This window comes from Coenobita brevimanus, chromosome 96 (assembly GCF_032717465.1).
Source record: "Coenobita brevimanus isolate Jiangsu-jjx chromosome 96, ASM3271746v2, whole genome shotgun sequence".
NCBI classification, from domain to species: Eukaryota; Metazoa; Arthropoda; class Malacostraca; order Decapoda; family Coenobitidae; genus Coenobita; species Coenobita brevimanus.
In genome coordinates this window covers 21069809-21086504 of record NC_137049.1, presented here as the reverse complement: position 1 = coordinate 21086504, position 16696 = coordinate 21069809, and the positions used below count along the sequence as shown (strand labels likewise).

At 39.9% G+C, this 16696-nt stretch overlaps 1 protein-coding gene across 1 annotated transcript in view; it reads right to left on the bottom strand.

Moving 5' to 3' along the window:
- Positions 1-2226: 2226 nt before the first annotated feature.
- LOC145413490 (ubiquitin-conjugating enzyme E2 W) overlaps positions 2227-16696 on the bottom strand; it is a 38926-nt gene continuing 24456 nt past the window's right edge. Inside the window, exons 2-6 of the mRNA XM_080283186.1 lie at positions 13632-13723; positions 10503-10605; positions 8427-8582; positions 7878-7953; positions 2227-3811 (exon numbers count right to left, since the gene is read on the bottom strand). Coding sequence (XP_080139312.1) covers positions 3798-3811; positions 7878-7953; positions 8427-8582; positions 10503-10605; positions 13632-13723 — 441 coding nt within the window. The 3' untranslated portion in view covers positions 2227-3797. The remainder of the gene's footprint in view (positions 3812-7877; positions 7954-8426; positions 8583-10502; positions 10606-13631; positions 13724-16696) is intronic.

Here is a 16696-nt window from a genome sequence, read left to right as displayed (position 1 = left end):
CACACACCCACAAACCACCACTTACCCAAATGTACATACTTATAATCCATTCCAAATATGAATCATACTCAGCCATAACTCATGCCCTTTTGCACCTGCCTATACTCTCCCACTCAAATTTCAACACCTTTATTTGTAATTCGGTGATGGAGTTAGAGTGAGGGAGTATGGGCAGTTGTGGAAAGATATGAGTCATGATTTAGAATGGATTAAAATACAGTTCCAGATGTACAGTTAAGTATGTACTGAGACAAGCATGAGTTTTTGCTAGGAAACTCATGGTCCTTTCTTTACACATAAGGAAGGCCCAATACAGCCTCCTTGAATCAGCAGCTGTACAGGAAATGTCAAAGATTATTCTGATAATTTGCTGTGAGCCTTACTAACCATCCATCCATCTATAATCCAATCCTTAATGGCCCTATCAGGAGCACAGAGACCAGCTTACAAACACTACAAATCAATGTACTGTATAAAAAAAACAGTCTTTAGCAATGTACAATAAGTTAAAGTAAGGCACATAACAAACATTCTGAATAATAGTTGAAATTCCAATAACTGCTTTCCTTCAGGAACACTTGTTTGTGCTATCCTTAAATCCACTTAGCCCCTTCAATCTGAGGATGTATTTCTATTCTATTCTTGCTAACTCTGAACAATTATATTCAGATCAATAGAGCCTTTCCATACTGGAGAGGTCTGATACAGCATTAATTAACCCCTTCACAACCAGTTGCCTCTCCCTATGCTGAATAAAATTGTCCAAAGACTGCAAGAATACACAGAAAAAAATGTCCTTGGATTGAAGGTGCTGTCCATTACATACACTCACATTGTTACTGCCAGCTTCTGTCACCAAGACCCACATTCTCAACAGCTCAGGAGGCTCTCTCTTGCAGGTTTTTCTTAACTGTTTATTTGCATAAGACAGACTGATGCAATACTTTCTTGAAAGTTATATAAAATTCATATCAACATCACTTACAAGAATAAGTGACAAGAGAAGAGCAAAATGCCATACACGGAAATAAACTCCCCCCCCCCACAAATGCTTTAGCGAGCCTCGTTAACCGATGAGAACTCGGGACCAGATGCAAAGTTTCCGAAGGTTCATGGATGACCACCGAACCAAATGTGTAAACCTGTCTTGGAAAGGAGTTATTGTACAACAATTATAAACTCATGGACACAGTCCATATTCACACACCACCATCTGTAGTCAAATCAAACCTGACACTTCAGATGATGAGCAATGCAGCTATGTTATCCTACACCTGAAATATATTCTTGTGAGACCATCCTATGCATAACATCAAACCTAAAGCAGCTTTCTTCAACCATGGGAATAAATCTCTCTTATATAATACTTATGAAGTAATAAAAACACCACAAACCAAGTCTGTCTTCACTGTAGTGCTTAAACTCTTCTTGCAATATACAATATTACAGTGTGGATACTATGAGATTTATAGACCAGCTCCATATCCAAGTAGCACAGAAGAATAACAAAGATGGAAATTCAGTTGTACGTAATAATTTAAAGTAAACAAAAGGATAAGGTGAGAGTCTTCCTTGTGTCCAGTGTTACAGTATTTACCACTGCCAACTGCAGTAATTATTCTGTCTTCTTATATTTGCTAATGGATTCCCAAGCAGCATATTACAGAAGCTTTCCAGACCTATTATATTTGTAAAAACAGTATTATTTCATATGAACCTGATTAACTGAACCTTTTCACACTCTGCTAAATAAACCTGAAGTTCGTCTGATGAGAGGAAATGAGTTGAAAAACATTCTCAATAAACATAATACAAGACAGAAAACAGCATCTCCAATTTCTGCAACTACCTTGTGTAAAACTTCACCAACTAAAGGAATAAATGATCACAGATTTGACTTTAAAAATTTGATTCCCGTATAACTTTTATGCAAACTTGCTCTCTTAATTCCAATGGCATTTTATATTTAATTCTTTGTTCCCCCTAAGCAATTTCATTAAGGAGAAACTTTTCAAACCAACAGGGTTAAATAAATAATTCATTAACCCAAACAGCCAAGGAGATGTTTCCTATGTCAAATATAATTACCTGGTAACTGCAAGAATAATCTAAAATGGATCTCACCTGAATTCAGGGGCACGTTAATGCCTTTAGTGTGTCATTCTCACTGCAAACAACACCCACTAAACCTTTTCTGAATATTGTACTGTGCTTCTCTCAGCTTCATTGTTGTGCTTTTTTTTTTTTTTTTTTTTTTTTTTTTTGTACAGAGAACTTTAAAAAGTTTACACTGTTGTTCCACAGTTTTAAAACACTGGTAATTAACACCTAGAATCCTACAACATTTACCTATTTTATTCTTGCTACCACCAGTTTTATTCAGTCTTGAAACGATTTTTGAACTAGATGGGTTAGATAATTCACCACAAAAGGTATAAACCTTAAAATGAATAAAATAATCTAGGAAGAGTGAGAGGAAAAAATCATCAGAATGATGGGGTTAATAAAAGGAGTTAAGACACATTCATAAGTTAGCCAAAATTACATTAGGCCAAATGACAGAGTAGGCTATCATCCCAGACTGTTAAAACATATTTGGACTCACTCTCACATTACAATACCTATGACTAAGTTTATAAAGCACTCAGAATGTTCTTTTGCTATGTGCAGAAGGCAGACCGGATTGTAATGTTTTCATCAAAGAGATCAGTTTTCTTAATTACTTCAGTAAAATTAAGTCAAATCCCATCCAAGCCCCAACAAAAGTAAACAACGTGATTCAAGTAGCAACAACCTGCTATCACTTCTACAATACAGTAAATACGGCCTTTTCCTAAGACAAAACAAAACTGTACCAATGCCTCAAAACCACATTACTATATACTGAATCAACAATTTTCTAAAATCAGTAACCATGACATCATTAAATCATGGTACAGTTGTGCTGTAAATCCCACGAGATAGAGGAATCTATTTGGGGGGTGTTGGTATGTTACTGAAGAGTATGTGATGATGCACCTAAGAGATTACAGCTGCAATTAAGTTAATACATGTATAGGTACAGTATTAGCCACTTCCCTCTCATCTGACAAAGTGCTGCACTGTATCAAATTATCATGAAATTTTGCTTTGTGTTTTACTACTATCTGCTGATACAAAACACCTTTACTTCTTTATTACTCACATCTCTAACATCTCTAAAATGTTGATCACTGTACAGTATTATCTTACTGATCAGTATTACACTGTACACTCATGGCATTAGATACCCCCATTTTAATGCTTTGTCTTCATTTTTTACTTCCTGTTGCTAGCTCTGATCGTACCATCATTTTTCATGTTATCTATCCATCAGCATTTATAATTCAGTATTGGTTAGCCAGCTGGCAGTTGCCTGGTCATCCAATTTTTACATTTGTTAGTTTTCTTCATTGTTTTATGTTAACTATACTTTCTGTTACTATTGTAAATATGCATTTTTCCAAGTATATTATTATTATTTCCTTTTTATTACTTTCACTTACTTTAACTTTATGCAATGATCTTGTTACTTCATTCAATATATTCACTCAGATATTATCTTCACTCATAACCCATATGATTTCCACATAATTATTTCAGCCCAATATGCTATTTGCTTTTCCAGTCACAGTCGTTTACTTTTGCACACTTCCTTCTCCTTGTGTTATTGCGCAACTCCGTGCCAGCAAGGGATGGTGCAATCCCATGGCCAGCCAGCAAGGTAGGATGGGCAGGGTGGGTGACAGGAGGAGTCAGGGGTAGCGGAGGAGAACGTATCATACTGTGTCATCTGTGAACCATTGTGATGAATGGAAAAGTACAGCTGCTTAGTATAGGGGAGTAGAAAGATCAGTCATTTATTGCACATTATGCATTTCTCTCAAAACCTTTATTCAATGGAGAAAAAAGCGTTTGTAATTACATTACTTAGGGAGTATATGGCAATCACTGAAGTGAACAATATTTCATGAAAGAAATGTAAAGGTTTAATGTTCTGTATGGTAACTGCAGTGGGCACTTCATTAATGCATCATTTTTTGCACCTTTTCATTAGTGTGGAAGGTAAAATACTTAATCAGCACGGTTCTGGTTATCACGGTAATTTCTCAGAATACATTATCCACATTAACCAAGAGTCCACTGCACTGAATTTGTGCTGCTTCAGTTTTGGGCTCATTACACTAAACACAAGCACGCAAACATGCATGCATGCACGCACACAACGCGCACACACACACACACACACACACCTACAGTACTCAACTAAATTTCACAGAAAAGTATGCTGATTTACCAACATTCATTCAATTACATAAAGAATTAATAATTCAGCAAACCATTCACTAAATCCAGTCAACTATTAATCTTATCACATGCTGTTCTTAATGAAGTAAATTTACAAGCATATTAGTACATAAACATAAAAACTATATTAACAAAACTACAGATACCTTACACTAATGCATATAATACACTTAAAGTGTTGCAGCATAGAACACCAACAATTAGGGATTAGCATATATAGCGCCCATCACAGCTGGAGGAAATATTGCAAATCGTGTGTACATTACTATTAACAAATTATAAGCAAAGCATTTTTGGATAAAAATAAATAAATAAATACATGAAACTTCATGCAAGCAGTATACATAAGCAAGACATAAAACAGATTTACAAAAAACTGGGGGAAAAAAAAAAAATCACGAGGCAATGTCACACCTATCACAGTGATGACTATATTCTATGTATCACAAAAAGTGAAGTATAATACAGGTACTATGCAACAATAAGCAGTAGCTGTGGTTTTGGATGCTTCATTCTACCACTGCATTAAACGATGCAAATGCTAATCATACTAATCATCACTGTTTTCTGATACACAATGAGACTACATGAAGAGCTATTGCTGTACATGTACAGCAAATCAAACTACTGTATTAGCTAAAAATGTGACCTTTCAAGATGATAAACCAAAAAACAATGTTTTCAAGTAAAATCTATTTCCCTGCTCTAGTATCAGTTGTTTAGGCAGTTAACCCTTCACTTCCTGGGGAATTCTCTCTACTAAATCATATCGTCTGGTGATAACCAGGTTAAAATCCAAACCATAAACACTCTAGGAAAATATTTGGGGAAAATAAAATACTTTTCCCTCCACTAACTGCTACAATGTTTTCTCAGCTGAGTCAAAATCATCTGGTAGTTGCTAGTACAAAACCCAAGTGCATCCACTGTATGGGAAAATGGTATAACTATAGGTTTTTAATCCTTTACATTAAATATTTCTGGGTGGAGATGTAGAAGGCCAATAAAACAGCTTACAATCACATGCAAATGTGTAAGAACCCAAGCTATGAAAGCCTACAAGGCTAAAGGAGTGGCAAAGAAGAAGACTGGATGCAAGAAGTATGTATGTAGATGGAAATGAAAAGGGATACCGTACACCTCAAACTGTTCTACTTGTAACTTCAGGCTCATCTGTACATAATTCTGGACTACAGGCTGACACTGCCCTTCTCCAACACTCCATCTTCCTCCTTTCAGGAGACAGGGAAGGAACTAGGGGACATCTATACAAATGGCCAGTGGAGTCCCCTAGTTATGTCGGTGACACCGACTGGAAAGTCTGTTGATAGTTTTACATCTGTGCTCTTCAATTCCTGTTTCTGCATCCAACCCACTAAAAACTTTATCAGTTGTAAAGTGATAATGCAGTAATGAAAATGATGATCTGCCGGGGGGTTTCCTCTACACAATGAAACAATCTAGTAGCACCCAGAGTACAAACCTCTTATTTGGGAAAGTGTTAAGCAACAGTGTATTTTGTCTGTGTCTTTCTAAAGTTTTTCTCTGTAATATACAGACCAATGTACTCAACAATTTATTCTGCTTGATCTCCTCTTTACCCTTTACCACCTACCTATCTCTCTACCTATCTATTGCCATTTGCCTTATTCCCTTAACCCATCACGTCCCAACCGATTTTCCACCACTGACTCCCCCCAGTCCTAACCAATTTTGGAATTTTTTTTTTTTGGCTCAAACCTCCACTTTTGGTGAGAAACATCGAAAATTCATAGAGAAATCGCTCACCTGAGGTTTAAAATACTCGATACAGGTAGCAGTACCTCCTTACCTTACTATGTATTTAAAATACTCGATACAGGTAGCAGTACCTCCTTACCTTACTATGTATTCTATCAGGCTGGCTCCAAAGAAAAACGAGTTCTAGGGGAGGGTTACTATTCCACACCACTCACAAACGGTATTTATTTATTTATTTGGCACGAATTTATATGTAGTACGAGAGTATATTGGTTTTCAAACAGCAATATAGGCATTATAAGCACTGTTTCACTCACTAACTCATCACCATACCTGACCTTTTTTGCCACATTATCTGATCATCATTTCTGACTGTTTCTTCCTCTAATGCTATGTAAACTTTGTCCTCCACATTGTCATCGATTGGGGAACCACTCTGGCCTTGAATGTCTTTATTGGCCAGGTCACTGGTAACAGGTGAATTGCCGAGACAATGGCATGCAGGGGGGGGGGAGGTCATGCGGGATAAGGCATTGTTCCTGCCTGGCATCTTGTAGAGGAATAGAGGAAGGTGTCCCGTGTATACGTACCAAAAATCACGCGCGAAAAATGAAAATTGTGCAAATTATGAACCTTGCAATTGTGCAACGTACCAGTATGTCGACGGGTCTAGCTGTGACAAAATGTTGCGACGTCCCCATACGTCGATGGGATGCCTCGGGTTAAGGGGTGACCACAAACAAATTGTCTCCATGTTGCCCTGTCCCCTGTCATTATGCTACCCTTTCCCCAACTCACACCACTCTCTCATATACCTCCACTCCATCCCTCCATCTCATATTTGGTCTCACCCTCCCTCTCCCCCCCTCCAGCATGCTCATATACACTCTCCTTATAAGTCTCTCACTCTTCGTCCTCTCTATGCCATTATTTACTGTGCCCTATTCTTCCCTTTCAGCTATCATCATTTTGCTTTTGTTAGCACTCTCTTTCAATTTTCTTGTTCTGCAAACTCTTTCAAAGTCAGTCACAATCTTCTAAAGGTCACCTGCACCTTCTGCCATCAAAAATGCATCATCAGTAATGAGACAAGTTAATAGTTTCTCTACATTACCACCTACCTTTACTTCTACTCCTATACTTGCTGTCCTCACATTCAACCTCCTGAGAAGTCCAAAATTATAATAAATAATCAAAGCAACATTACATATCCCTATCTTATACCAATATTATTATCATTACTATATGATATCATTAAACTTCTTCCTCACCTCTACATATGCAGAACTGTCCTCATAAAAGGATTTAACTTCACTCTATAAATTCCCTCCAACACCAAATATGCCCAACACACTCCACAAACCCTCTCAACAGAACCATATGCATGCCAAAAACTAAGGAAAGTACTAAATTAGAAAGAGCATGAAGATGAGTTTCCCATATCCAGCATTCTTCACTTTAATCCATTATGCAAAGCTTTCATATGTTGGGAATGGAGATGAAAAGTATGGCAGTGTTTAAAAAGCTTCACTCCGAGTCCATAATGAGTTAACAGAAATTAAATATAAATATTCAAGCAAAACACTGCACACAGCAAAGCAAAATGCACAAGAAATCTTACAGACAGCACCCAAAACAGCACCAAAACAACATAACTGCAACACAAGCATGCATGTCTTGCATTTGTCAGGCAGGTAAATATATGAAAACAAGAGTATAGTCAAATGCAGCTCAAATACCAAGCAAATTAATCAGGCAACGAAAAAGGCAACACTGAAGCCAACAGAAAAGTACTAAACGATCTGACTTACCGTGATACCACCATTTAGTCTTCTTGGGGTTGGCACTACAGGTCTTAACATAGTAACTGTTGTCAGGCGGCCGCTTCTGAGAATACCAATAACAAAAAAATTAGTACTGGTATATATCAATTATAACTATAACACTATTACAATTAAATCATGTTTAACACTACATATTCATGCCAACCCACACAGCTTTATTAGTCAGCCTTACTTCTACTGTTAATGCTTAACATATTTCAATGCAGTGAGGGTCAAATCAATGATTCTCATGTCAACATAACATTTTTAAGATGCATGTTCTCTTTAATAATAATACAAAGGTAAAGTTGTGGTGAACATCATCCACACACTTGCTGTAGTGCTGTCTACCTCTTCCTTAGGCAACTACATGCATGATGAAAGAACAGAGAACATGAACAGACTGATACAGAAATACTGTATAAGCAAGCTGATGAAGTAGAGAGAGAAACTGACCATCTTCATATCTTTTCCTTAAATGGCAAAATACAGACTGACAAAATACAGTACTGCAAAACAAATGGGGCATAATCATACCTTCTCCTTACATGACGAGAGCATAGAGATGATGGAGAGACATATGGCCTGGACGGAGAGTGCAGGGGACCAATCCTCCGTCAAGATGCTCAGGCAGATATGGCCATTAGAGTATATGTGAGGGTGGATGGGGATGTTTTCGCCCACGAATATCACCTACACAGGAAGTATAATGTTAATTAGCAATACAGTAACATATAATGAATGTAATGTTTATCATGGTACTTGAAGCCCTTTCACGTGACTTTAGAAACGGACTCCCGTGGGAGTTGTTGTATGCTGATGATTTGGTGTTGATTGCAAAGAATGAAAGGGAGGCGGAGGAAAGGTTTAGGAAGTGGAGAGATGGTATGGGGCAAAAGGGTTTAAGGGTAAATGCAGATAAAACAAAAGTGATGATATCTAGGGTTGGTGGCGGTACTGTCAAAGACGAGGGAGAGTGGCCATGTGCAGTTTGCCACAAGGGCGTGGGAAGTAATTCCATCTTGTGCGGTGTGTGTAATAAATGGGTGCATAAGAGATGTAGTGGTATCAGAGGTAGACTGCGAGATAATGCTGATTTTATGTGTACGGCGTGCCGGGGTGAGCAGGTGGAGATCGTCAGACGTGAAAGGATTGAACTTGCTGGTGAATCTCTTGAGTGTGTGGAAGAGGTTTGTTATTTGGGAGACATGTTGTGTGCTGGAGGTGGGACTGGAGCTAGCTCTGTGGCTAGGGTGAGAAGTGGTTGGAAGAAGTTCAGGGAGCTCTTGCCTCTCCTGACATTGAGAGGGCTCTCCCTACGTGCTAAGGGGTCTTTGTATGCAGCATGTGTTAGGAGTGTAATGCTGTATGGCAGTGAGACCTGGGCAGTGAAGGAGGAAGACATTCGCCGGCTCAGACCTACAGAAATGACAATGATTAGGTGGATGTGCAGTGCATCCCTGTGTCCAAGGCCTGGAGGGGATGGTTTACAATGGAAGAGTTGAGAGGTAGGATGGGACTGGAGTGTATTGGTGTTGTGATGAGGAGAGGTAGATTGAGGTGGTCTGGACATGTGGAGAGGATGGGGGATGATAATTGGGTGAGGAAGGTGAGAAGTGTTAATACTGGGGGTGGGGTTATGAGGGGTAGACTGAGAAAGACATGGGACGAGGTCATTAAGTGTGACCTTAGGGTTAAGGGACTGAACAGGGAGGCTGCAATGGATCGTGCAGCGTGGAGAGCCGCCATTAGGTGACCAAGGCCGACACATGCAAGCATGTTGGAGCCTTTAAAAACGAAAACGAATGAGTAACAGTCACTTCAAATTACCACATCCCCTTTGAGATGTACAAATACAAGGCTAGGCTACTGTGGACCAGGAAGGCATTATTACTGTTATTCTTATATTATAATTATCAGTACTCTAACTCAATGTAAAAATAATAAACTGGTAATAAGTAACCACCAGTCCCTTAACGCTCCTATATGGTCCAAGTTGGGGACACAAAATCTGTTAACATTTAAAGGTACATGTAGCTATGTGGCCACTGATGACAATGCATGGCTGAAAACTTCCAACCATCTCTTAGGATTCAAATCTGCACAAAGCACTTAACCTTCACCCAGACTAGTACCTCTGATCACTATACAAGCAGTCATCATTATATAGTAAGAATGTGTTTCAAAATACAGCATCACATCTTTATCCATACACCTGGAACCAATGATTGAGGGGAAACTGAATTATAATGAGGATGGTAACTTCATCCTTATCTCTAGAGACTTGAAGAGATATTTGTACAAGAACCTAAACTACAGTTGAAACTTTAAAAGCCAAATTACCTGTAATCAGCACTGGACTTATTGGAGACAATGAGAATGTCAAAACGCTTACTTAGGACAGGGACTTACTATACAACAAGGCATCTCAAGTATCACAGTACAAAAATGGTAGGAATATTTTAGTGAGAAAATAAAAAGGTACATTACAGAATTGCAGCTAGAACTTTAACTGGCAAATTTTCTGTGATACACTTGGACTCAATGGCAACATGAACATCAAAACAGGTTGCTAATAATGACGCATCTCAAACACACACAGCCCTGCCTTACCTCTGGAGAGTCGAAGGGATATTTGGGTGAGAACTTGAACTGCAGCTGGAACTTCTCGCCCTCATAGAGAGTTCCCGACGCACCCTCCATGTGAACCACCCATCTGTAAAAGAAAAGTGTTGAGTAAAGTGGAGGGTGGAGGAGAAGACAGAAGGAGGCACTTATAGACACAGGTCCTTTTATTTTATTGCAGACCTTGATAGCTGGAGAAAAAACAGCACAAATGAGAGAGAGAGAGAAACTGAATCTCGTGAATCTCTAATGGAAGGTGCTAGAAAACCTCCTAAACCAATAAGGAAAAAGTCCATTATCTCCACTCTGGGCTTTTATACTGCCTCCACCTCCCACCCCCACCTCTTGGGGCAGTGTTACAGCTTTTGGCCTGGCTTGGAACCAAGACTGCAGTGCTTTCTTCCTCACTCCCTAACTCAGACTCTTGGTTTCTCTCTCTCTCATCCCACACATTTTCCCTTTTATTTTTGCACCTTTTTTCCTCCCTCTTGCTTTTATCCCCTCTTCTTCCTTTTTATTTTCCAGTTCCCCCATCCCCCCTCTCTCTCTCATTTATATCTAACACTTCTTTCATTTTATTGTTATAGTCTTTTTTTTTTTCTCCCTCTCTCTCTCTTTCACTCTGCATCTCATGTTTACATCCACAATTTTTCCCTGTTATTTTCCCCTCTCACTCCGAATTCTTTTTTAGTTTATCCAGTCCCCCCCCCCCCTTTACTTCTACAATCTTGTTTTTTCTTCCTGCAGTCTATTCACTTATATCCCCTTGTTCTTACCATTTATTTTCATCCTTTTCCCTCTTTTGTGGTAACACTTCTTTATAGTACATCCCAGACATCTCAACTTTCATTATTTTAAATCTCCTCTGCCATCGTTTTTTTTCTCTTTCTTTTATCTTTAACCTTAACCAATACACTACCCTCACCACCTCTACTCTTTCCTGTCGACTTATCAGTTTTCCTTCACCCTTCTTTTGTTTATTCTCAATCTTCCTTTCTTTTTCTTTCTTTAACTGCCTCTCCTTTGCTATTTAATTTTTCCTTCATTCCTCCATCTTTCTTCACCTCTTCACACTTTCCTCCCTTCTTTATTTGTTGTTGTCTTATCATTCTTCATCCATTCATCTTTTCCTCCTTTCTTTGTTGTTTTATTTCCTCTTTTATGTCTACATCCCACACTTCTGTGCATCCTGAACACACAAATCAGATAATACTTTTTTATCACTCAATGTTCTCTTGTCCTCCTAATCTTCCTTCTTCAAACAGTTCTATGTTTCCACTCTCTCTCTCTCTTTTCTTCCCTTTCCTCCCTCAACTACTTTTCTATTTCCGACTCTCATACAACCAAGGGATCGTCAATATATCGAAAAAAATGTAAATAACATTCAACTTCCTATTATGGGACCTCCTGATCCCAAGATGGTGCATATCAAGCATGGAAGTTTATGTCCGACCTTGCTCCAGGGATTTTTTATTTTTTATTTTTTTTTTATTTTTTTTTTTTTTTGGTGGTGGTTCTAGGTCCTGTTTTATTAATACGTGTTAACTCCCCCCCCCCTCTCTCTCTAAAAAAAAATAAATAAAAAAAAATAAAAACAGGAAGGGTTGGAAATTCGCGCTAGTAAACTCTGACAACACTGCTATCCATATTTCACTATCATCTTCAAATAATACGGGTTTCACAAAAAACAAATACTGTACATTAACAGTAGCAGTAATAATAAAGGAAAAACCATCATCGTAGCGAAAGGGTGGCAATTTGCGCTAGTAATCTCTTAGGACAACACTACTCATATTTCACTCCTAATAAATGTAACCACCGTAGTGAACGCGATATCAATAATTAATATGGCTGGGTGGACTAAAGCTGAATTTGTCATCTCTTCTGACGATACAGGGTTTCTGCTCTGCATCTATAAATTCTTAGGAGATCGCTATACAAATTTCACTATCACCTCTTGGAAAAAGGGCTTCCTCCTGAGAAATAAATTTATCTGGGGGTAGCATGAATATTAAACAGTAACTCATTTTACTGAAGGGCTACCAATCTGCAAAAGGAGAAAACTCTTAGGACCTCGCTACCCGCATTTCACTATCACCTCTTTCTGGGTAAAAAAAAAAAAAGAAAAAAAAAAAAAAGGCGACCGGAGGAGAGGGGAGGAAGGAAAGTTAATGGCCACTGTTCTTACTCTCCTCACTACCTAGTGCCCCTCCTGAACTGAATAAAATCGTCTGGCGGTAACACGAATACAATACACTATCCCTCCTCGTGCTGAAGGGGCTGCGAAGGGTTATGGCAGGGTCGGGGAAGAAAAAAATATGGGCTGTGGAAAATACTGGAGGGAGAATATAATGAACGATAAATAAACGCTGGGAGGAGAAGCTGGGGAAAAGGGTAACTGAGGAGAGAAGGGATGTGGAATGGACGAGAAGAGTAAACTGGTGGAATGTGGTAGAATGGAGTGTGGATGAGTAGAATGTGGTAGCGATGCGGGGTTTGGTGGGGGATGAGAGCATGATGGTGGTGGAGCTAGGAGGAGCGAGGGAGTGGAGACAGTTGTAACAGACTAGTGGAGTGTGGTGTAATAGGGTGTGTCAGAATGCAGTATGGCCCACCTTGTCAGCTTGGTGTTATCCTGATCCACACACGCAGTTAACTCTAGTGGTGGCACGAATCTTGTGGAGGGTAAAAGAGTACGTAAGAGTGGAGGGGGTACGGTGGAATTTGATTATGTAAAGCACTGGCATGGTGGAATGAGCCTATGATGGAATGTAAATGTGTATGGTGTGTAACAGTGTGGAGGATTGTGGTGATGTGTGGTGGGGGGTAGAAGAGTGCATCCGAGTACGAAGGACTGTGGTACAGTGTGGCGGAGGATAGAAGAGTGCATCAGAGTGCGGAGGATTGTGGTAAACTGTGGAGGGGTATGGTGGACTGGAGTTGTGTTACAGTGGAATGAAGTAGTGATATGATGGAAAGATGACGGGATGTAAATAATGTAAAGTGTGGCAGAATTTTGCTGAATGTAGGAGAGTATGGGAGAGTTCTAGTGTGTGGTAAAGAGTGGTAAAGTATGTCAGAGTGCAGTAAAGTGTGGTAGAGTGCACCATAACTCACTCTGTCAGCTTGGTGTGTGCTTGGTCCACATCAACGGTGACTCCTGGGGGCGGCTCCTTTAACAGTGACATCAACTCCTTCTGTAGCCGCTTCTGTAGGGGGAGAGACAGGGAGGTTAGCTGAGAGAAGAGAAGAGGAGAGGAAAGGAGAGGAGCGAGAGCGAGAGAGAGAGAGAAGGGGGACATACAGATTGAAAACAAACCCACACACACACACACACACACACACACACACACACACACCGTGCATAAATTACGTACAAAGCAGAATCCAACCAATCCACTTAACAGCGCCAATCATGCAAAAACATACGAACAAGTACATACAAATTCCCTCCATCACTATACAAAATAAACAGTGAATGAATCAAAATAGCCCCCCCCTCAAAAAAAAAAAAAAAAAAAACTTTTTAGTATACTGATTTTTTTTTCATATAATTTTTTGGGGGTTGACTGGGGGGGGGGATAGGTGTAATCTTCAATCAACCTCCTTTCACTATGAGACTATTTCTGTAAACTTTATTAAATAGTTTGTTTATGAGGCAAAATTAAGAAAATGGTGACAGAACTATCTATCTATTTACAATATCTATCTATCTATATTTAGTTCTCTTTACCTTCTATCTATATCGATCTATCTATCTAAATTTAGCTCTCTCTACCTACCCACCTATCTCATCTATCTATCTATCTATCTATCTACCGCCTGACGCCCTAATCCCGGAAGGGGTGGCCATAAATCAATCGCCCCCATGTCATATTACTGAAGAAAAAAAAATGAAAAGAAAAACAGTTCCATCACCCCTAAATCACCGCCATAAGCCTCACAACCCTTTCAGTACCAGGACGTCATTTATTATTTGAGAGAGAGAGAGAGAGAGAGAGAGAGAGAGAGAGAGAGAGAGAGAGAGAGAGAGAGAGAGTACATTTGTTATATTAATGTACACTGCCACTAAATTTAAAGTTACATTCCATCAGTCATTATTTTTCCATATACATTCAATATTTGTGTTTATATATAAATTAAATGTAAGAAATATTGCCAATGAATAAAATCCTATGGCAACCTCGACCCAAAACCCTTTAAATAATAATAATGATAAAAATAAAAATAAACGATAATAATAATGTTCGTTTGGCGGAAGTGCAGTAGGACAGAAACCCGGATATACTTTACTTCCGGTCTCTTTCACCAACTCTACCGCCCCCCCCCCATTTCTCCTCTTCCCCCTCTTTTATATCATTCTGTTTCCTGCTTCCTTTTTTATCTTCCCCCACCCCAATCCCCCCTCCCCCCCTCTCTCTCTCCACACACACACACACACACACACACACACACACACACACACACACACAATCCCCCTCCTCTTCCTGTTTCAACCTTCTCTCTCCTCATTTCCTTACCCCTCCATATAAATTCTCCTCTCCCTCCTCCTCATCCTCCCTCTTATCCCCTCCCAACCCTATCTTCACCTCCCCTATCACTCCACCTTCTCACTCCTCTACCTCCCCTCTCCAGCCCATCCACTATTCCCCTCTTCCAACCCCTCCTCCCCTCCTCTTCCTCACCCAGATGCAGCCTCTCTCTTACTTTCCCCCTCCCCTCCCCCCTTACTAACTTTCACCACCCCTACCATCTGTTTCCCCTTCCTGTCAATTCTCCCCTCCCCCACAAACCTTCCTCCCCCTTGAAACTGCCCCTTCCTATCTTTCTTATTCCTTCCTCCCTTCCTCCCTCCCTTCCTTCCTTCCTTCCTTCCTCCCTCCCTCCCTTCCTATCTTCCTCCTCCTCCTCCTTCTTCACTGTTAACTTTCAAGACCTTTTACCTCTCCACACTTACTCACTCCCTTACATGAATCTCTCTCTCTCTCTCTCTCTCTCTCTCTCCCCCTCTCTCTCTCTTGTTTAACTTCCCGGGTCTCGTGGGGTCAAGAGAACACCTGTAGTCAGAATGAAGAGGTCAACACACACACACACACACACACACACACACACACACACACACACACACACACACACAATGAACCTCTGTCGCACTGCTGCAAACCCCCTCCTCTCTCTCTCTCTCTCACACACACACACACGCTCATTCATCATCATCATCATTGTCTCTGTCTGCCTGTCTGTCTGTCTGTCTGTCTGTCTCTCTCTCTCTCTCTCTACTGCATTGCTAATTGTCAAGTTAACATGTGGCGCTCGTTCTGTCTCACTCACTGGTCCCTCTCCCCCATTCTCTTTTTTTTTTTCTCTCTCTCTCTTTCATTGGACGCTTCCCCTCCCACTAGCTCTAAAACCAATCTCACTCTCCAACTCTCGCACGCTTTCAGTAAAACTCTCTCTCTCTCCCACATTATAATCCTTTCCATCCCCAATCAACTCTCCTCTTTCTGACTGCCTGTCTGTCTCTCGGTCTCTTTCACTCAACTGATCCATTTCTCCTCTCTCTGTCTCTGTCTGTCTGTCTGTCTCTCTCTCTCTCATCAATAAATCGGAGCATAAAGAGGATGGAATAAAGGAGATTGGGAGAAGGTGAGAGAGAGAGAGAGAGAGAGAGAGAGAGAGAGAGAGAGAGAGAGAGAGAGAGAGAGAGACTGAGGAAAAATGAAAGGGGGAGAGGTTAGACAAGAGGATACGACAGACAGACAGACAGACAGACAGACAGACAAACAGATGGGTGTTTATGTAAGTATCTATATCTATCTGTCTGAAAGTAAGAAGGTAGGTAAGTAAGTAGGTAGGTAAGTAGGTAGGTAGGTTAATAGGAGGACAGGCGGGTGGGTAGGTATGTAGATAGCTAAGAAGCGATAGAAAAATGGCCAGACAAACAGCTTAGTGGTTAGATAGATAGATAAATAGTTACAGAAATGGACACAGAAATAAACATACAGATACGCAGACATACAGAATGAAAAATATGTAACTATACAGATAGATAGATAGATAGATAGACAGCTAGATAGATGGGCAAGAGATAGATATGTAGATAGATAGATAACGACAAATAGGTCACTGGTTAAATACTGTAGTTGGGTACATACTAAAAGACAGAATAGACAGTCAGATCG